Here is a 22,161-nt window from a genome sequence, read left to right on the forward strand (position 1 = left end):
ACGTGCCACAGAGTCCGGGGAGGAAGGGAGAGGATTACGGCCATGCAGGTTCTAGCATCTGGAATTTATCACTTCATTAAATGCTCAGATGTGATGGTCGCTAACAACAAGGGGGAAAATAAACAGAAAAGGCTTGTGGGATTGGTCAGCCAGCCTCGGAACATACTTCTCCTTGCAATAAAAAATACATTCACAATCGTTCCCAACAAAATGCTCCCCATCAATAAAACGCAAAGCAGCCTTCCATCTGCTATTCATTCCCAATTCAGAAGGGAAACAAAACAAAACAAAACTATAAAAGTCTTTCTTAAATGCCACTGTTGCCTATATAGCTCGGAGACGGCTTTTCAGCCTAACATATTCACTATATTCTGTGCCACTCTTCTCTTGACTGAGCAGGTTTATTTAAATAGAGGTAAATCAATGATCCTTACAGAGGATCAGAAGCATGTATGTCCAGAGTCCTTTGATTCTGAACTGCTTTCTGTGCCTCCATACATGGAAAAGAATGATCTAACTCTTTTGAGCAAAGTCAGGGATAATCTGACTCTCTCCTTTTCCAAAGGAAAAGAATTAGAACCAATGACTAATTCCTACCTCAATTTTAATTTTGTTTTCTTCTTCTTCCAAGCCACAGAAAAGTAAGTGCTTTGCTGAAGCAGGAGTAAAGTAGCAGACTCACAAGATCAAACTAGTGCATGGAGATGTGATCGGTTTGGTTGATGGAACAAATTAAGAACACTCTTAGTAATTTTCTGTATGAACAACGGAACAGTTATGTCTCTCCAAAATTCATAGCAAGCTTTCAAGATGGTTTCTGGGCTCAAATACACGGCAGCTTGAGTAATGGATTAAAAAAAGGGGGGGAGGGCATAAAATTTAGGAAAGTTCCTTAGTCTAGACTAGAGAAATAGAATTACACCTAGGAGAAACATGCTCAAATCTAACCAAAGTTTCCTGCTGATTTATGTGGGCTAGAACAACCTCTAGAAAAATGGGGAAAAAATGGTATAATTACTTGCAATTACTTGGACAGGAAGAGATAGGATCAGTTCCACAATGACTGAGACTTCCAACCTTTGTCTCAGCTGTAAGTATAGGAAGCATAACCAACACATTTTAAGAAAGCTTCGTGCAACATCTCTAATTGCTTTTTCTTTTTAAAATAGAGCTAAAGACACATTGAATCAAAAACGAAGTCAATCTTAAGTCACATAAAGAGGAATAGTCCTTTCCCCGAAAATGCTGTCCCTCTATCTAGCTGAATTTTCAGTACATTCATTTGAGCACACTGCTTTCTTATCCCAGGCTCCTCTTGATTAGCAGACACAGCCTTATCTCTGTCGTGGGTAGCTGCAGTAGATCCTTTACAGGAAAGATTAGCTCAGCTATTCTGCCTTTAAACTTTCCATAAAAGGTGGTGCGGATTTTACGTGACAGTCCAGGTTGCGTTTATGTTACTTTGGGCAACCGAAAAGAGAACTAGCTATTACACAAAACCTGCGAGGAGGAAGAGGTGCCTAATCAGAAAATGCTGGTTGGGGGAGGCCTTGCCCCATGTGTGCCACACTGTGCCCGTGAACGGACACGGGACTTGGTGTCCCCGCAGCACCATGACCATCTAGTCACTGGAAAACAGAGCGCCTACCCGGGGGCCTGGGGCTGGAACCGCAGCAAGGAGCACGACAAGGACTCCATGCTTGTAGCAGTCTGCAAGGAGGTCTCAAAACTAGATTATATATATGCATATATATATATATATATATATGTATATAAATGGGGGGAGTGGGAGGAGAATCCTGCTGGAAAACCAGTGAAAACAGAATAAAACCTATTATGTACTCGAGGGACTAAATATATTTGCTAGTTGACTCGCTGCTCTAAAAAGTGACAGGACAAAATATAGGCTGTTCACTGCAGCACACGCCAGATCCAGATCTGGAGAGAGGAGACACTCTCGGGCTGAAGCTACACATTGCACCTTTGGATGATTTAGCATCTCGCCATATGCTCAGGGAGGAGACCCTGTTCCTGCCTCTCTCCTCCCCCACAACATGCATATTCCTCCCTTCCATTTCACCAGGGTCTGCACTCCCCACCAATGGCACCGGGCTGAACCGAATGTGCCGAAATGAACAACTTTCTGGGGGGGGCAGCAAGTAGAGTTAATGCAGTAAAGGGCCAGATGAGTGCCAAAGCGATGGGACTAGGGGAGAGGAAGGGAGAAGTAAGAGAACTGCAGCCCCCTGAACTGGCTTGTCCATGCTCTGCACCTCGATGCTAGGAGAAGTTCAGACCTGTGTCATGCCAAGCTAAGCAATTTCTTTTTTATCTTTTTTTTTTTTTAAAAAAAAATAACCCACCAGCCTTATTTCTACTCTCATTTCTCAGTGTAATGCACTGTCCAGAGCCGTGTGCACTTCCAATTAACCTCTCTGGCGGACTGGAAAATAAACATGCGGCTTTCCTACAGAATAATCTATTTCGGCACACAAAGAAAGCAATACACTAGTAACCAAAAGGAAACCAATTAAAAAGCAAATTTGTGTCAGAGCTACTGCAGACAGTGGGCCCTCCCCTTGTTTTTGCAGGACTTGCTGCGTATTTATTTACCTGCGGTGTGAAGAGCCTGAGCTCCCACCCCAAATCCAAATAGCTGCTGTTTTGTGTTAACAAGGGAGACAGACGCTGGCTGCAAACGCACGTGGGCAGAACCCTAAGCAGGACACCAAGGTGGTGATGAATCACGTGCTCCTGAATGTCAAGGTACAGCAGGATTTTCAGAGCAGCCTGGCTCCTTTCCCACATTGCGGGAGAATGAAACAAAATGTAGGTGGAACCGAAGTCCTGTTGTTATTAGTATGCAAAGAAAATTAACTGATTTAAATTCACCCATCTGTTCTGGATAACCGCTTATGAGTAATTCTCAACATTTTAGTCACCTGGTAAAAAGACAGCAAGTCCTAGGCACAAACACTTTCTAACCAGTTTGTATTCAGGAGCACAGATGATTAAACCACGCAGTAACTGGTTCATTCTTCTTTCACTAAGCTTTGATCCTTGCCCAGCTCCCTTGCTGCTTTCTGTCTCTCCCATTTCTCTCCTCTTTCTGGCAGATGAAGTGGAGGTGGAGAAGAAATGGGAGGGAGGTTCTTGGACAGCATAAGGATTACTGTAGTTTCCAGTCCTTAAGCAATGAAGAGTTTGCTCGGCAGACAGATGACCTGTTGCTGCTACCTACTCCTCCTCTCCAGCCCCCCTTTTTATTTTCGCCTTAAATACATATATACTTGTCTCTGGGTTAAGTTGTACAGTCCAGCAACAAAGTTTACCATATCTAGCTCCATATCCATACCCAATTCCTCTCCCCACCTTTTTGTTACTGCTTGGGGCAATTTATGTTAGAGAAAACTGCACATCAGTAAGACCCTCAATTGTGCACCTACAGCTCGTTGACATTAGGTTCACATCCAGACCTGATGTGGATGTAGGTGACACTCATCAGAAGGACAGCTATGCCATGGATAACAAATCATGTCCACTCCCTAAGTTAAACAACAATATTACCACAAACTTATTTTTAAAGCATTCCTGGTATCCTGCCCAGCTGCCTGTCCTTGTACAAAACAAAGTGAGAGCTGTCTCCTCACACAGTTCTGCTTGTGGTTCCTCTCAGCGTTCTGAAATAAGAACGAGTTTTAAAATCTTACATTTTGTTTTCAACTGGAAAAGCAGCCTGAAATGGTGGGGGAACGAGTCTGTATACCTTTTATTTTTTTCCTCCAATATGGAAAAGAGGGAAAAGATGAGACACTCCCCTAAAGGTAATATAGTTGAAAACACAGAGTGATGACTACTTACATATAATATGTAGGATACAGTCCTTCAAAGTACCAGCAATGCTTTTTGGCCTCTGTACACTACAAAGAAAGAAAAGAAGGTATTAATATTTGCAAAGGACAACATGTGACTATAAACACAAGCTTGGAATAGTTATAAATACTGTAACTTTGAGCAACTAGAAGAGATATCCATTCCCAAAGGCTTCACAAATCTAAAACACAAAGCAATTGGGAAGCTAGTTAATTTGAACCGTGATGTGCCTGGTTAGGGTTCAGATGCTTCACTAGGGGCTCACTCTGTGGGGCCCCATGGGTTCACTCAATGCACAACTGCAGCCTTGAGGCCCTGGAAAGACCCCGAATGCAACTGCATGTGTTTCCTGGCAGAACTGGAGTCTCCAAAGAATCTCAAGAATACAGAGAACTTAAAGAGTCCACTGTGGTTACAGTCACCTAAGCACTAAGGCATCCCTATTTAGACAACAGTAGACATATGCAAGCACAATTAATTTGCTATTTGTAAGGAATTATTCATCTTTATGGAATTCTCTGACGCGCAGAGGCAACTTTGGACAGGAACAAAAAACAGAGAGCCCACATTAGGAGAGCATCTCATTCTCCTACAGCCTGGATCCACTTCAAGTGCTCACTAAAGCACTAGAGAGAGGACACAGCTCTGCAGCTGGTAGCACTGTTCTCTCACTATTTCCTTTATAAAGGCTGGCAACAGGCGTTTTCTGTGAGTGTGTGTGCAGGCAATGAGGGAAGTGTGCATCATTACAGGCCCTGGCAGAGTATGGGCAGCGACCGAGAGCAACGCCGGTGCTTAGAAAGGAAAACGAGATGTCAAACGCAAACTGCACATACAATGCATCCACTATTTCTGCACATCCTGCTGCCATCCCTAGCAGAAAATACAGCCCTCATTACAGACACAGCTCCAGCAGCTCCCAGAGCAGCAAGGAACATCTCACTGTGGTCTTAACAGCAGCTCCCGCCGCTGCTCACACCTGACACGCGATGCCAGAGAGCCCCGGGTGCATCTGCAGCGCTCGGATCATCCATCATGTTCTCTGGGCTCGCCCTTAAACAGCGGCCCGCGCAAGTTCATTAGCCGCCCTGAATCCCAGAATACCCAAGGAATCCAGTTAAGACAAAGACAAAGTGGTTTTAGACCTCTTGCCTCCCATCCTCATGAATGGCAAAGGCTACAACACGAGCTCTCTAATGAGTAGCTGATGAGCTCAATCACAGACAGATCAATTACAGTCCATGAAGACAAACTGCTATGGATTAAATTGTTAAGACTAGAGCAGGAGGCAGCAGTGGCGGCAGCAGAGAGAGACTTTTGATGCGTGTGATCAGACCTTTCCACTTGCTGTATGACAAGGGCTCACACCAACCTGCAAGCTGCACAAGCTTTTGGTGCTGGGGAAAGCACTGCAGCTTTCACTTTAGGATAAAAATAGTGGGAGCCTCATTTCTGCCTGAAACGGACGCTACTTTTAAAGCAGGAGGGATCCAGAGCTGCAGAAGTTGTCGCAGTGCCATACTGCAAACATAGCATTCTTGTAAATCCAGTGTGTCCGTTGCTGATTTAGTGCGAAACACACTTCAGCTCACTGCCTTTGAAGGCCATGAATCCACATGCCCTGGCTGAATTCCTCTGTTTCCAGATCCCTGCCTTGGGAAGCCTCCTTGCAGAATTCAGCTTGGGGTGTGCACTGCTCTGTATTTTTCCTCCTGCTTCTGGACCAATATGACTCACTGTTTATCTTAACATCCTTACAGCCTTTGCCTGTTTTAATTGATACTTTCCCAGCAATGTTTTGGAGCACATAGAGCCTGCACATTCATTGCTTCTTACCCATGTAAAGGAGATACTTATATTTAGTAATTGCTCTGCTTGTCCTCATCTCCATGTCTTAATCCACTTTGTTCTAAAATGAACAGAGAAGATGCTTCTGCCTTTCCAAGTTGTAAAATTTCTGTTTCTTCCTCTTAAATTATTTGGACTTTGCTTCAGCCACAAATACTTACTGCTGCCACACAAAGGCTCCCACCTAGGCAAGCTTTGCTAATACCAAGCTGCCCTCTGGCTTATAGGGATCGGACACGCACCCTAAGAAATCTTTAGGGCAGGGCTTTGCCTTTACATGGGACCTAGCACACTCGGTGCCGCTTGCGATCCTGGTGCTTTCTAACATCACTGGGATATGAATAATGCAGGGAAGTTGCTCTCCTACATAGGAACCAGGTAAGCAGCGCGGCAGAGCCTGATCCATGCTCCGTATCAGAAGGATTTCCATACACAGGACAAAGCGCCGTGGTCCTTGCCTAGTTAAAACTCCCACTGATCTCCATAGCAACATTCTTTGAGTAAGCCCTGACATAAACCAGGCTCCAACCCGCAGTCAGCACTGCTGGTTAAGAGACCTCACGGGGATTCAGTGACACGGAGGAGGAGAAGGGAACGTCCTCACCTCGGAGGATTTCCATCTCTTTAATATGCAGCTACCAGAGCGATGAACAGGGTAGCTAGGACACGGATTACTTTTTCGCATCCCACACACACCCTTTGAAGCAAACTATGATCGTCTGTCTCTCACCAAGAGCCAAATTCTTCTTTCTTTGGGGCGCGCACGCTGGCCTCTTAGCAGAGCCCATGAGGAGTCACGCAAGTGCACAAGGGAACAGGTTCTGGCAGCAGCTGGTTTTAATCCTCACCTCGAGCATTGGGTCCTTACAGTTGCTTGAGATAATTCAGATTTAAGCTCTCAAGTTAGCTAAGAAACATCAACCAGAAGTCAGTCCACAAAGCGAACCAAAGAAAGGGAAGGTAATTCAAAGTGCTGTAGTACAAAAAGACCCCAGACATCAGGGTTGGCACCCACTCTGCTAGCTCCCGTATGAAGACGGGCTGCATATCCTGAGAATTTCTGTTCGGTGTTTGTCTGTGTCTTAAAAAGCCATTTATCACTCCCTAATAGCAAAAATGGGGTGTTTATGGTTCTTAAACTAAGCTTAGTTATGGCCCTGCTGATGCTTTTAACTTTTCTAAAAGAACAGAGTTTCAGATATACAATTTCTTCTTCTACATCCTTTACCCGTTTGACACAGCCCAAAATATAAATAAATACAGGAGTATGTTCACTTTTCAAATAAATGATGCAGGTTCAGTTGGGTGTGCTTGTGCAATCTCTGGAGAACTAATGGTATGCGAAGTAGCCAGATGCATGAAAACAGTTCTTAAGATTGTGGTATACAGGGTGGGGGGGAAAAAAGGGAGGGGAAAACCCACATGAGACTATTTCTTTTTAATCAACATCTCTCTTGCAGCCTGTTTTCTCTGACAGAATGCAGCAACAGGAGCTGCAAGCTGTGCTTTTCTGTGGCCTCTAAACTCATTCAGGTTTCCTCCAAGAAGGGAAACATGTGGCTTCCTGCCACAGATTAAGACTGCAAATGCTGCTGCTGCTAGCGAGAACAATAAAAAAAGAGAAGCAGTAACTCAAACACTAACCAAAGACCACACCATAAAATCAAGAATACAGAAGTGTATGTGTGCCACACAGAATATAGAAGTATATGAGTGGGGGAAGAGGGAGGAGGCAGCCTGCTCAGCGAGCACCTGAAGGTATCCTACGGATTGTTAGCTATGCCTTGCAGGATTTGCAGAAATACTGCCTAGAAAGCATCTCCTCCACGCTGCACATCACTACAGTTCAGCTCCTAGGGAAATAGGTTAAAAATACACACACACACACACAGACTTGCTTGATCAATTAATCACTCTTTGTAAACAAGGGAACCCTGGGTTCATGCCCAGTGCTTTCACTGGAGTTTTGGAAAGTAAACAATTACAACCCCAACTACACAGAGCAAGTACTTTCCTATATAAGGACAGTCAATGTTTGGTATGAGAAGCAACAGAAAAGAAACCCTCAGAGGACGGAAGGGCTTCAGGTGACAGGCAGGGAGGAAGATGAGGAAGATGGTATCTGCACTCTGCAAGAACACAGACATCTCCTCAAAGCCAGACTGGGTAGGAGGCATGGGTCTGCTATTGACCACCAAGGCAAAGAAGCTGAGGGGCTGGCTCTTTTTTAAAAACAAAAAAAAAAACAAACAAACAGACAAAAAGTAGATGCTACAGCACAATTACAAGAAAACAAAACAAACAAAAAAGCAGGAATTTAACCATGTGACCTGCCACACTGACAAACCAGAAATGGCCCCTAGCACTCTGCGATGACTCAAATAGTCAGTGGCTGTTAAATCCTCTCATCCCACTGGGCACATCCTACGTATTAGCAGAGGTCAGGTTGATCCCAGTCTCATTCTTGTGGCTACGGGCTCTGACACTCTGCTAGGATTTATTTATCCATAGGCAAGCAGGAAGAACGAACGAAAAGTGCATCCACGACTTGAAAAAGACCTCATGGCTTCTCAGCCAACACACAGGGTGATTAGAGAGAAGATTTCCTACTCCAGCATATACCCACAAAGCTGTACTGCAACCAGATCACAACTCCTAACTGCCTTTCCTATAGGAAGCTTCTTGCCAAAGTCACCTGCACAGACCTGCTACAGTCCTCCTGGTTGCTGCACTCAGTGGAATGAGGATGAAGAGATGGGACCATCTATGAGGAGATTCACAGGACAGCCTAAGGGTGGAAGCAGTCCTCAAGGGAGGATGCATTCAGTTTTAGCCTTGCCTGAATCCACCAAAATTCATCCCTGCTTGTTCCCTGGTGATGCCAGCAGATGAGGCCAAGCAACCCCTCTCCAAACTATTGGAGGAAACTGAGCCTCCAAGCCACGTTACCAACAACTTCAGCAAATACTCCATTGCAAAAGACAGGAACAGCTCTACCTTTAACATAACCCTGGTCTTTAGCAGGTTTTATCCACTAAGCCAATGAAGCAACATCAGAAGACTCCAGTGTAACAGGATAGTAATTCCTTTAGCAGCTACTAGTTTCAAGCCTTCCCTCCTGGAAGAGGGAAGAGGATAAATGGAACAGATACGATTTCAGAAACACAGCCACTCCATCAAGGCCCCAACATTACAAAATCATACACCTCCTATTAAATATTTCAGGGGGTGCTGCCTCTTGATAGGGTTTTTAACTGTTCCCCAAGAAAAAAGGGATTACAGGATTCCTCACAGAAGCAACTTGCCCACCTGGAATTTACTCTTCTGTGTTTAGCAACAGTGAGATTTCAGTGCCAGCAGCTAATACTTAATAACTCTCCTGGTGCTCAGAGTACAAGCATTAATCATCGCATGTGGAATTAAAGCGCACTTAGCATTAGATAGACTCCCATTAAAAAACATGACTTTATAGTTAGCTCTTCTATTAACCTTTCCCATGAAAGGCACACGGATACTCCCCTTGCATGTGGGATCATTTGGGAAGCCGACAATGACCTTTTTTTCCCTCCTCTCCTTCCTCCCTTTGGCCATTTTGCAGCAAATTGCAAACGTGCTCCAGTTGGAGCACGATGCCCCGAAAGCAGAGCTCAGCACCGGGGACAGCGCTGCCTCCGCGGGGCACCACCAAAGCCAATGGAGAGGTGCGCTCACCACTGTGACGTGCAGAGCGGTGCAATGCGGAGCCCGGGCTGCAAACCCACATTTGTGGGGAGGTTAGGCTGTTAAATAGCTGTGGCATGTTTGAGCACATGTGAGAGTCATGAATAACAACATCAAGCATTTTTAAAAAACTTTAAAAATGCCTAATTACTGTCCCTGCTTGAGCAGGGAGGTTGGACTAGGCGATGTCCAGAGGTCTCTTCCAACCTCAACCATTCTGTGATTCTGTGCTCTGGCTAGCTTGAATGGAACATCTCCACGGCTCTTCTTCAAACTGCTTGGGAAATCAGTCAGGTGAATTTTCCCACCTGGAACTAGGTTAGGAAATCAAGCCAAATACGTGCACAGAGATCTGTAACACCAAATCTTATTTCTACACTCGTGAACTCAGCAACATTTGTACAGATATAAAAGCTGTGGGCGGGAGGGGAAGGCGTGTTAAACCTTCTTGGTGGAACTGATCTTACACAGAATGCTCTAATCTGACATAGAATATTCTATATGACAGTTCTTTAAGAAAGTGTGAAGCCTGCCACATACTGAAAGCATTAAAAAAAAAAAATCAACATGCCACTGGAGTATTTGCAACTTCATGGGGAGCCTGGGGGTAAAATCTTTTGTTCCAGCTTCAAGGAAACAGATGCCACGTTGCCACATTTCCCCATCTCCACCAGGAGCAGCCAATCTATTCCAAATGGTACCAAGTAGGCTCCGCAGTTCCAAAACTGAATTTAGCTTCCGCAATTGCTCCGTTTCCTTTTATATGTGCATGGGAAATAAAAACCATGGTTATTGTTTGCATTCTTTAGCAGCAGAGTAAGTCATAAGGCAGCTTATTAAACATTGAATAGAGGCGGGGGGGAGGTATCATTTAGCAGGAATTGAAAGCAAGAATATGCCAGAACTGAGGATATTTATGATCTCCTCCCTCAGTTTCTCTAAAAACAGAGCAAAACAGACACTAACTTTTGAAGTTAATGGAAGATGGACAAAAGGATTTTACTTTTAAGCTTGCAATGAGCATAGGTAACACTCTCCATATCGCTATTAAGATACATGCTATCAAAATTGCTTGCTTTGCCTAAGGACTGGAGGTGGGCTTCACCTGCAGCACCAGCCATGGCCACCGACTCCTCTCAAAGCAACACTATTTGAAATATTATTCAGAACAAAGTTTAGCCTTGGGTTTCAACCACTTTTATGCAAACCAAGCTAACACTCACACCCTGCTGAACCAACACGTTCAGCTGTTTTCTATGTGCACTTCATTCTTACTCTTTACCAGCCCAAGAGTGAAAACAGCCTTTATATTACCTAGTTGTCAAATCCTGAGGGGCTGTCTTTCATCTCCCATAATAACAAAAGCAGAGCAATGAAAGACTGAATAAAGTAAGATGGATTCAGAAGTCTATTTTCTTGGTCATTTGCAGCACAGACAACAGCTGATGCTGGGCTGTTAAACCCCAGTAGTCCATCAAAAGCTGAAGGAGAGCACCTTGCTTTGGCGGTCTCAAGGACTCACAGCTCAGGGCAGTTGCTTTGGGAGTTCCTGGGTCCTCGCGTGCAGGGCTGACAGGGCAGAGGGTGGCAGAGCCCAGAACAGCCTGCCCAGAGAGGCTATGGAGTCTCCTTCTCTGGAGATCTTCCAAACCCGCCTGGATGCCACCCTGTGCCACATGCTCTAGGTGACCTTGCTGGAGCAGGGGGGTTGGACTAGATGATCTCTAGAGGTCCCTTCCAACTTCAACCCTTCTGTGATTCTGTGATTTATTTATGCAAGTAAAACTCTGTTTTCAGTTTCTGAGATATTTATTCCAAAACTGCAGCTATTCCTTCAACATCCCGGTGCCTTGAAAGTCCTGAAAACCACTGTATCACTAAGAGCAGAGACTCCTCAGTCTCAAGGAGCAGACACAGAGTCTGGAACCAGTGACACACCTGGTGCCATGGGACAAAAGAAAACAGTAACGATGACATATTGCAAGACCAAGGCAACTTCTGACTTTTCCAACAGCTTATTCCAGAACTCCATCATGCTTAATGTTATACTGTGGTTAGGAGCATCTGTTCATTTTAAATCAGATTATAAAAGGCACATGTATTAAATGGACAAAGAGCTGAATACAGCAGAGATTAAAGAGGTTACCTCAGAAACATTCTGATATTTGAAAACCAGTTTCTGAAGAATGACGACACGTCAGAATCTTCTGAGAAGAAGTGTCTGCTTAAATACTCTTTGTTCTTGGTCAACTTGCACTTGCTTAACAGTGAGCCCAGCCAGCAGATGCTACCCTGCAGGTAACAACCACCACTTCCGTGGTGTTCACAGCTCCACAAGATATCTCTGTCTCTCACAAGAAAAAAGTGCAGACCTGTGATTTATGATGAAGATCTAGTCTATCCTAATGACCAAATTGACCCTGGAGAAACACTTCTGAAGGGTCCAGTGTCACTAGTCCCCAGAAACTATCTATAGCTTGCACTAAACACAAGCTCACATATCAAGGGTTGGCTTGGCCTGGTCTGCAAGGCTCGGTGGGCAGAGCTTGTGTTCACATGAACATTAAAACACTGAAATGTCATCCCCTCCACGTGGCAGTACAGGGAACTGTTTGCTTTGCAATTCAGTCCCTAGAACACAGGAAGGAGCTTTGGGGCTTGGATTTCTCAAGGTTAATAATTGAGCTTTTCTCATTTTGCACATATGCAAGACAGTCTCAGAGTTCCTACTGATGGGTAGCAAACATGTCTCTTTCTCAGGCCAAAACTCTCCTCAAGAAAGAAAGAGAAAAAAAAAGCAGAAGAGTTAAATACAAACTATACTAGGTCAAACGAGTCAATTCAAGTTTTCAGGTAGGCACTCTGTTGTGACTTTGAGGCAAATAGTCACTAGGCAGAGTGAAACATCCATACCATTTAAATTAAACTAAGAACCTAAACTGACTTTCACTTAGGTAGTCTGATGCAGTGTCACAGTGAAAGCATATGATTATCAAATTCCAGTCTAAACACAAAAATTCTATCTCATAGCTTCTTATTTGAACAGGAAGAAATATTAAGTATTTGTCCTTGCAGTATTTCCTATAAAAGTAAGAGAATAGCAAGTAAATAAATAATCGAGCATTTCTGGTAAATAGCAATGCCTACTAATGGTAAGACATTTTTCAAAATCAAGTAACTTTTTACACAAGACCATAACATTTATTTTCCTTCTATTAAGAGCATGAATGTACCTAAACAATAATCTCCTGTGTCCTCATTACTCTAATGTGCCAATGTCAACATAATCCACTAAGAGTGTTGACAAATCTCTTTGTTTAAATCAAAAGCATACCAGGATTTGGCATTTCTCTAAAAACACTAGTTCCTCAGTTTTAGTCTCTGTCTTCCACATAATCACAGCTTTTAACACAGCTTCCTGGAGAGGTGGGGAAAGACGTATCTACAGCAGGTTCCAAAGATGGCTACCTTTACATATAGGCAGTCGGTATACGTAATCAGATAAATTCAAATAATTTCTTGGTACAGCAACCAGGCCTTGGCTCAACTCATTCTGCTTTTCACCTCTCAATCCACCTACTTTACAACTGATAAAAGACATCCTGGATGGTGACAGGTCTTTACATGCCTGAACATCCTTCTACCATATACCTCGGGGATTTTCTTGAGACCAGCAACCTTCCATTTCCTTCCAATAATAGTAATGCATGTTTCTTAACCATCACTTTTGGACTTCTAATTACAATTCTCATGGTCCCTCAGTCCCGTGGTTCACTTTTGACGTTATGCGCTCCTTCATTTCTGCCTATAGATAAGACAGCACAAGGGAATGGGAAAATGACTTGACAGGACACACAGAAAAGTCAATGCAAGGAACTCCCCTCTCCCTTTCACAGAAATACCACAGTCCCTTCACCAGGATTGTTTTCCTCACAAAGAGTATCTGCAGTTACCTTGGGGATGTTCTGCAACCAAGAAGTGCTGCAGTAAGATGATGCACAAATGAAACATTGGCTCGCCATTAACATGTGGTCCACACTCCCCCAAAATTTAAATATTCCTGCCTGGAGGTGCTGCTATGAATGGGTAATAGCATGAGATATGGTCATAAATGTATAATTTATAAACCTAGCAGCTAGAAAATTACTCAACTGGACTGAAGTGCTGAGGATTTTAACAGTAGCCTGCCCACATTAACAGATGGAAATAGCAGCAATAGCTCAGAAAGAAGCATAGACGCAGTCGCACATTTGGTCGGTGTTGGCAACGTCACCCAGATCCAACTTTAGGAGAAAATTCACCCCCTATGAAAGCTGGGGGCAGCTCTAGAGGCATCAAGGGCACTGATTCTGTTTCCACAGGATGCAACTTGGCTTCATGCCTCTCTCTTCACAGAGGACACGGAGCGCTGTGCGACAGCCTTCAGTTCAGACTGGAAGCAGTCTCACCAAACCAGCATCTCCCTTCTTAAATCCTTCAGGACAGTTTTATACAGACAGATAACCCTTTACACTGAAACCACAAATGCACACTTAGTAGTAAACTCAGATGGGAGAAAGAAGTGGAATGGGAGTAGCAAAGCAGAGAAGTAAACAAGAGAATGAGGTGTCAGAAACAACAGGTAAGAAAAGTAGAGGAAAGGCTTGAGGAAAGGTGGAATAACTAGGGGTAGGAAAGATTAGGGAGGAAGGGGAGGAAGATTAGGGACAAGATTGGAATGCACCTTAAACAAGGAGCAAGGTCTTACTACTCCTACCTATTATCTGTTATAGCAAACTCTCAGAAAATCAGATTTTATTCCCTTCCCAATTAAGGGAGTGAACAGGATTAAATAGTAACAAAAGAAGAGAACTTATAAAATTCGGAGTTTATTATTTTTGTACCAAGGCATACACCATCTGTAGCTAACAGATAGCAACTAAAGAACACCACCAGAGAAGTGCTCGGTGGTCTCCAGCGACCCACCATCAAAGTCTTCAGAAGAGGGATTGTATGAAACAATTTCAGACCTCAGTCAGGTCACTTCCCTCCTCTCATCAGCTCCCCAGAATCAAACCCTCCAGGCAGTAGAAAAGAAGCTAATTCCCTGCACTGGAACAAACCGTACAAGTTCTGAGCTGCACTCAAGGCTTCCTTCCTTCGCTTTCCCAAATTGGCTAATCACATCAGGGGTCAGGAGCCAGCAGGATGGCAATCAAAGATATCACAGAATGAGTAGTAAGGCCAAAATATAGGAACCACAGCACCTTGAGAGGGGTATTGGTGAGGGGCAGCAAACTGCACCGACTTTAGCATTTTCATACTGCAAACAGATGCCTGCTGCTCCCAGTGGGTTATCAGCAGCATCTCTCCTCTTGCGGCCATTCCCGTTTTTCAGCTCCTATTGATTTCCAGACTGGGAGCCCTCCCTGACAGACAGACATGATACCATCAGCTAGGAACAGCTCCTCACTCCAGCCCAGAGCAGAAATCTGGAAAGCTTGATCTGATTTTTTCACATCTCAACGGGAACTCTGCTTTGGATTACGCTTAGCCTGCAATTTGGGAAAGAAAAGTTGAGAAGTCCCTTGCCTGCGGCTTATGCTTACTAAAAACTATTCTTTTTCAACAGCAACCAAAACTTCTGAGGGCTAAAACAAAGCTATGCCAACTTGTGTCTACAAACCTTCCAGCTGCTGGGTTTTGCTATTTTCCAAGCTTCAAAACAACATGCTAACTCCTCGTAAAAAAAGCACTGATTTCAGGTGCTCCAGTAAGTGCCTATAATGAAGTGCCTTTGAGACACCGATTTTCTCTGTACACTCTCTGCCCATGGCCCCAGGGAAGCCGCATCTCTGGAGAGCTGTGGGCAAGGTGCTGCGTGTCACATGGCAGGGCAAGAAGCAGAGAAGAACATAACCCTCTGGGCAGCAGGACAACAGCTTGTGCACTCAGGGTTCAAACACGCGGGTTTGGAGTTTGGCTCTGCCTTGTCATTCCCGATACATGTCCATGAGGTTCTGCGAAAACATCCCTGTAGGGGGACTCACAAAGGGATTTTGAGAAATCCCGTTTTATAGTCAATCCCTTCAACTTTCTTAGCTTGATTTTAGGGCCTCACCCAAGGAGCACTGAGACGAATGTCCGTCATGCATTTTGCCTCATGTCTGTAGCTAAGAGCGCAAAGCCTAAATAAAACAGCATTGTGAAAGCTGCTTTGCTGCTGATGATGATCTTTATGAAAGGCCGAGAGGGATGTTAGTAGCAGTAAGTGGAAAGGGTGGCCTGACTGGGGAAGTGCTGCATGAAACTCCCTTGAAAGTCCTACCAGCAACGAGACTAAGAGGCCCAGGTCACGCTGAATAAATTGCTATGTTGTCCCTCTATACTATTAGTTTTATTGATGCTTTTGTCAGAGAGGATTTTTTTTAATTAAAAACAAAAAGCAAGTCTCTTGGGGGCTTTATTTTCCTTTCCTCATCTAGCTTCAACACAAACACAGCAGAAAAATTATAGCCGCAGTACAAATAAAAATAGCTACGAACTTGCAGCTGCTGTTAATTTCTAAAGTATTCACCATTGACCGTTTAACGACGGAACAATATGCTCCAGTTTCAGGTCTGGCACGATCCTGCAGAAGCAGGAGGCAGATATTCCAGTTAGTGGGAATGCCAGAGGCAAGTCAACTCTTACGGCAAGCAGAGAAAGGGCCGAAGGACACGCCAAGGGCCATGGAGCATCCACACAAAATGCTCTTTCCTGTCCTTGCTTTCTCATTTCAAATTATTAGTCAACACACCCAGTTGATTTAAATCAGGCTCAAAGACTTACTAACAAGTAGAGTAGGAAAGAATGCACTTAATGAAAATTCATGAAGTGGAAAACGGTTTTTACAGCCGAAGAGCTAATTTTTCTTTCTATCTTAAGTACTGAGTGCTTCTGGTGTGAAATGTATTGCACAGGAAAGTTTTGCTTGCCTTTCTCCCTGCATAAAGTCTTCCCTAGTTTCATACAGAACACAATACTAAAGTACTAGCTATTCCGAGGGAACAAAAATAAAACAACACATGTCTCTGTTAAGCTTCAGAAATGCCATTTAAAAAGCACGTCTAAGTACTAAAAGCATTTTTGAAGCTGTGAAAGCAGATGCAGAACTGCTTATTCTCTTGCAGTACTGCTGTCAGTTAGTACTTACGACACACTTACCCTGAAACTCAAAGGCTCAGAAATGACACCAACATCAGGAAACTGGGACTGTAACTGGGAATGCAGAGTCCCTCATCCAGCTTTCTGCTGGGCTCCATTTGCGTTGCTGACAGGCATCACGGCTCAGCTAGGGGCTGCAGAGGCAAGGCTTTGAGCGGGTAATATTTATTAACAACAAAAAATATTTCTCTGCTAAGGGCAAGCATTGGCACAGCGATATTGGAAGCAGGACAGTAAAGCAACATGGTTTTAAAGAGAAGACCATGGGCCGATGCTCCGCAGTGCCTGGGACAGCCCACCAGGTTCCTGGGGTTCCCCTTTCTGACCTTGAAACCCCCCAACGTCCCCACTTGGGTCCTCCTATCATGCTGGGAAACTCCAGAGCTGAGTATGAAAAGAAGGGGGCAAGAAAGACAAAAGTAAAAATAGTTTTGAAGCAACTACTCCTAAATTTCATTGTAATCTTTATACTTTTTTTTTCTCTGTCCCAAACAGGTCCATTCAGTCATTTAGTCTCTTGCTTTCCATAAAGACAAAATAGCCTCCTAATCAATCCAAAAAAAAAAAATCACTTAGTTCTATGCTCTATTTTCAGCTTTTATGCTTTTATTAGAGATACTAATGATGCAAACTCATGATGCAGGCTTTGCAGAAGAGTGATCCACCAAAGGCATCACTAAGTAAAACAAGACAAACAAGAGAAAAACACTCTCCACCAACAGGGAATCCCACTGCTACTAGAGCAATGCTTCCAGATGCAGTGGGTGAAGCAAGACCCTGGTTCTGAGCTCCAAAAAGCCATTTAATACTGTTTTTTTTTTGGCCTGCAAACTTCCCAGCTATCACATCAACAGGAAGAGATACTAGATTTGCACAGGCAGGCAGGCTCCCATGTGTTCTCAACTAGCTCCTGTGCCATCAGCAGTACTTGTACAACAGTGTGGATATGTCCTGGAGGATATGGATGCATCCTGGAGGAACATCCTCCAGGATGTTCTTCACACTTAAAGCCCAGTCCAGCCAGTAGCTTTCAGTGACACTTTACAGCCTGCAGCTATATTATCAGCTCATGCAACTGAAGAGCTAACGATATTTTATCTCCTGTAGCAGAAAAAAAAAAAAAAAAACACACACACACACAAAAGAGCTGTGGGACTGCAGCCCAGTGTTCACAAAGTACTTTGCAAAAGGCACCTGCACATGCAGGATAGTTTTGGATTACCTTTGTGAAATGAATTCTTTTTGCTTTCTGATCTCGGGGCTGCACAGCGCTGATTCAAGTGGAAGGGAACATAACTGAGAAAAACTCTCCATTTCAAAATGAAATTACTCAGGCTTTATGGCTGGATGCTGTTGGAGTTCTTTGGAGCTTGGCTTCTTTGGAGTTCTTTGGAGTTGTGGCTTTTACAAATTCTGTTCCAAGAGAACGAAATGTCAATTATCCTGTGTGCAGCCATGGGGCTAGGAAGCTCCCTGCTCACTCATGAAGGCCATCACTACCCCTTGACTCCAGCAGCTGATCCTGGTGGGACGGAGGGGATGACACTGACATGAGACTGACAGCAAAATGCCAATGGTTACTAACAGTAACAACTCTGCAAAGACCCGAGAGTCCAAAGCGCATCCTCATTTGGAAATTTCTGTCTCATTTCAGAATGTCTCTACAGAAACACTGCCTTTTTAAAAATCCAGCTACCATACTATTGATTCTCTTAACAAGTTCAAAACATGCCCTTTAACCCAGAACAGCCGTCGAAAGACTGGAAACAACAGGATGAGCATCCTTCAAAGGCTTGCAAGTACAAAGATGGGAAGTTAGAAGAAGCAAGAAGAGAAGCACATGGGATCACGATGTGAGACCGCAAGCTCTCTGACTGCTGCCAGGGACAGAGCTGCTGCTGGAGAGAAGCAAACCAGAGCAGAACAGAACTTAAGAATACATGCAGACAACCACAACCAACGAGATGTTTGGCAGATGTTCCTTAGTGACAGAGAAACAAGGTCCTTTTCACAGGGAAAGGTAAAGATACTGTGCTACTCACTGGGTGTGCAAAAGCAAAGAAAGATGAAAGGGAAAAGTTCATACTAACTTATTAAAAGTTTTTGCAGGACATGGTGGGAGGGAAGATGTTTCAATTCCCTTCTTTCATTTCCGTCCAATGCACAATCAGCTAAACTAAAACGTAGCACATGGCAGAAGCAAATTTATTCTTTTTTCAAGTTCTTTTTTGGGCTGATTTCTACCTCCCTCCTATCCTCGCACATTCCCTGAGGTCATCTTCATCTCTCTTCCAGCATCTGTCTTGTTCAGCTGATACTGCATTTTTAAACTGCTCTAGCTGGCTAGCCGTTTTGGGGAATGCTCATACTCTGAGAACATCTTAAGACAGCTTGAAATGCTGAAAGCTTTTCTTGGAAAAGAGCGATCATGATAACTTCACATGCAAAATTTAAAAGGTGGCATTTTCAATCATGAAAGCGGGAAAACGAAGCGAGTGAAAAAGTGCTCGGATCTCTGAATCGTGCACCGCCTCTGCAGAGGGTTTAGGCAAAGCCTAGCCGGGACTCACCAGCGAGGGTTTTGGTTACACAACCTGCTGGATCTCTACACAGGTACCAAAACTAAACAGTGCTCTTGTTTCTGAAGCACAGCCAAACACTAGAGAATCGTACATAAGCAGATCAAACTACTTCATATCTGATGAGGGTAGGTATTTCTGTGTTCTGTATATGCCTTGAGACATGCAATATGCCACTTGCATCTTCAAGGCACACTTGGCAACTCCGATGCCAACAGAGCTTTTTGTTTTGTTGCCCAGTATGGAAAGCTCCATGCTCTGAGTCCCCTGAGAAGGGCACATTCCTTCTCCCACTTCACCACACACAGCGAGGTGACTGAAGGCCCCTTAGCAGGGAAATCTTGATGTTTCTCTGAGTGCAATGACGCAGGGGGAACTCCTGCCCTCCGAAGCCGGTCCACTAACCTGCTGTGTGGGCTGCAACGCTGCAAACACATTAGCTGCTAGCACTGATAGGGAAGAATGCGAGAAGACGCCACATGAGCCACCTCATGCATAAAATGCAAAACCTGACAGTTCTCCATGCACGCGAGTTAACTGGAAAAGCTCCTCAGGCATCTGGCACGTCGCCGACACTGCTGGAAACATTGTAAAGGATATTTACAGAATAGAACAAGAAAAAAGGCAGAATGTAAAACAAATTATGAGAAAGCACTGCTTTTTCTCAATCATCTCAAACAAAGAGCTCAAGGCAGCCAGCATGCATAAGAGCGGTCTCTGGGTTCATTGGCACTTGGTTGACTTCTTTTCAGAGCCAATTCTTGTTTTTGTCACTGCTGTTTCTCTTTGTCCAGAGCCTGTAATGTTGTTTTGCTAATGGCTTATGCAGGACTACTGGAGCCAGCAGCTTGCACACTGCTTGCTTTTATTGGTCTATTAAAATGAAATGAAGCTGGTGCTAAGGCTTTTATAATCGTTTAGGATATTTCATGATGTGTTCAGGGCAGGAAAGCAAGCAATGGCGTGTTATACAGCTCCACGGGCACAGTGCATCTGTCTCCAGGTCGGAGATGAGATTCATACAGACTGATGAATGGCTCCAGGAAAACGAACTGTGGGAAGCTCAGAGAGTGTGAAGTCAGTTCTCCCGCGTTGCTGTTGGCAGAAGCAGCTGTTTGCCAGGCGTGGCGCTACGGAAAGAAATTACGTGGAAATCAATTCACCAGATGTAGGCTTTAATAGAAAGTATAAATCAGGATGATTATTATTTCATTTTTGTCATCTGTTGCACCTAAAAGCCACAGCTGGGAACAAGGACATTGCTGCACATTCACTAAACAAAAGGGAGCTGAGACCATTGAAGTGTAAACCAGAAGAAACAACGGAGAGCAAGATGCACTCAGTGGCTGAAAGCAAACAAGGAAGCAACGTTCCCTATTGTGGCATTACATGGCCTCAACACACCAGCTTAGCAGCTGCCAAGCTTCACAGTCATTCCGGCATATCCGAGTTCATGAGGAAAAACCAGGGAAGAAACTGCAGGTGTTGCCTGAAAGCCCTTCCCAACAGTAAGAAGAGGCAACATGAGGAAAGCCTAACACCTGAATACAGCAAACCTGCTTACTGAGGACCTTAAAGATTTATTCAAAGATTAGGATGCATTTAGGAAGGATGGACGAGGTCCAGGGCGGTCAGACAGGGCCTATCCAAAAACTCTTATTCCTGATTACCCTATTTGCTTTTTTACCAAGGTAGCAGCATTGCAGGAGCATCACGTACATTACAAGGAATCTCACAGCACTTTCTTTTCTGACGCTGTCCCCAAACTAAATACATGCCCCCTGTGTCTTTAAAAGTCTTCTTTGAAGAGCAGCATCCACCAACACCAAGATCCTGCAATGGCTGTTCAAGCCTAGCAAGCCTACAAATACTTTAATTTGGGACTTCGATCTTGATATGTCACCACTAATTGTAATCCTATAGAAACAGCTATTTTCAATCCCATCTGCACTGCTAAGTTTGCTATCTGACTTTCCAACTCTGTGTTATTCAGACGAGAGTTTATCTTGGCCGTAAGCTGCCAATTAATTTGTTCTTCCCCCATCTATCTAATGGGATCCTTGGTTGTCTTTCCAAGGAAAGAGTTCTATACTGATACTCTGAGAATTTAAGAGGCCCAAGGAACTGCTAAGAATAAATATATACTGAACCAGTCTTAAGAGAACTTGGAATCAAGCATAGGGTTGCTGGTATAGCAGTATTTACACTAAATTGCAAAGGAAAAAGCTTTCTGAACTAGGCAAGTTTCTTGGAATAGGGTAATCAAGAATGAGACTTTATGGATAGGCCCTGTCCTACTGCCCTTGTCCTAGTTCTTCCTTCCTAAATTCATAGAAACCAAGTTTTCCAGGCTCAAGTTTCACATCCCTTTCATTCAATTAGCTCAGGTCTAAAGCATGGTCATAAAACACTTTACACCTTCACGAAAAAATATCTGAGCAGGCTGCCCCCCAGCTTTTTTTTTTCCATGATGAACATCAAGTCACAGCCAAATATTTATGGCAAAATCTCTCTACATATTGATGAATAAGCCCATAGCTACTACAGGCACTTCTCTGTGAACGATGTCAGTGACAAAGCAGGATCCCCAGCCGTTGAACTTTGTTGTACGACAGTTCATGTAAGCGTTGCTTTTTAAGGACAGCACAACTACGCCATCTGACCCTCTGACACAACATGGGTCGAAGCGCAGAAGGATAAGTATATCCTCACAGGGACAGGTTTTCTTTATTTATAGTGATACTGAAATGGGTAAAAGCAACATAGATTCGAACGCGAACAATCTGCAGCAGATTCCACCTGCACATCAGCACTCTGACCACAGCAGAGCTACCGCGACGACAGGATTACACAAGGGAGTAACACGGACAGCAGAACGTGTCTTGAAGGCTTTTCAGTCATCTCCAACCCCACACACATCCACGCGTGGGCAGTTTCAAGGGCCTCCTAAGATGCA

The 22,161-nt window shown here is 44.1% G+C and overlaps 1 protein-coding gene across 1 annotated transcript in view; it reads right to left on the minus strand.

The window, feature by feature from the left end:
* The window catches only part of VOPP1 (VOPP1 WW domain binding protein), a 52,520-nt gene that overhangs the window by 13,347 nt on the left and 17,012 nt on the right, over nt 1-22,161 (minus strand). The window contains exon 2 of the mRNA XM_088520872.1: nt 3,862-3,920. Within this exon, the coding sequence (XP_088376998.1) occupies nt 3,862-3,920 (59 nt within the window). The remainder of the gene's footprint in view (nt 1-3,861; nt 3,921-22,161) is intronic.

The sequence above is a fragment of the Tinamus guttatus genome, unplaced genomic scaffold (assembly GCF_059628265.1).
Source record: "Tinamus guttatus ecotype Peru unplaced genomic scaffold, ASM5962826v1 Tinamus_guttatus_pri_ptg000104l, whole genome shotgun sequence".
Taxonomy (NCBI): domain Eukaryota; kingdom Metazoa; phylum Chordata; class Aves; order Tinamiformes; family Tinamidae; genus Tinamus; species Tinamus guttatus.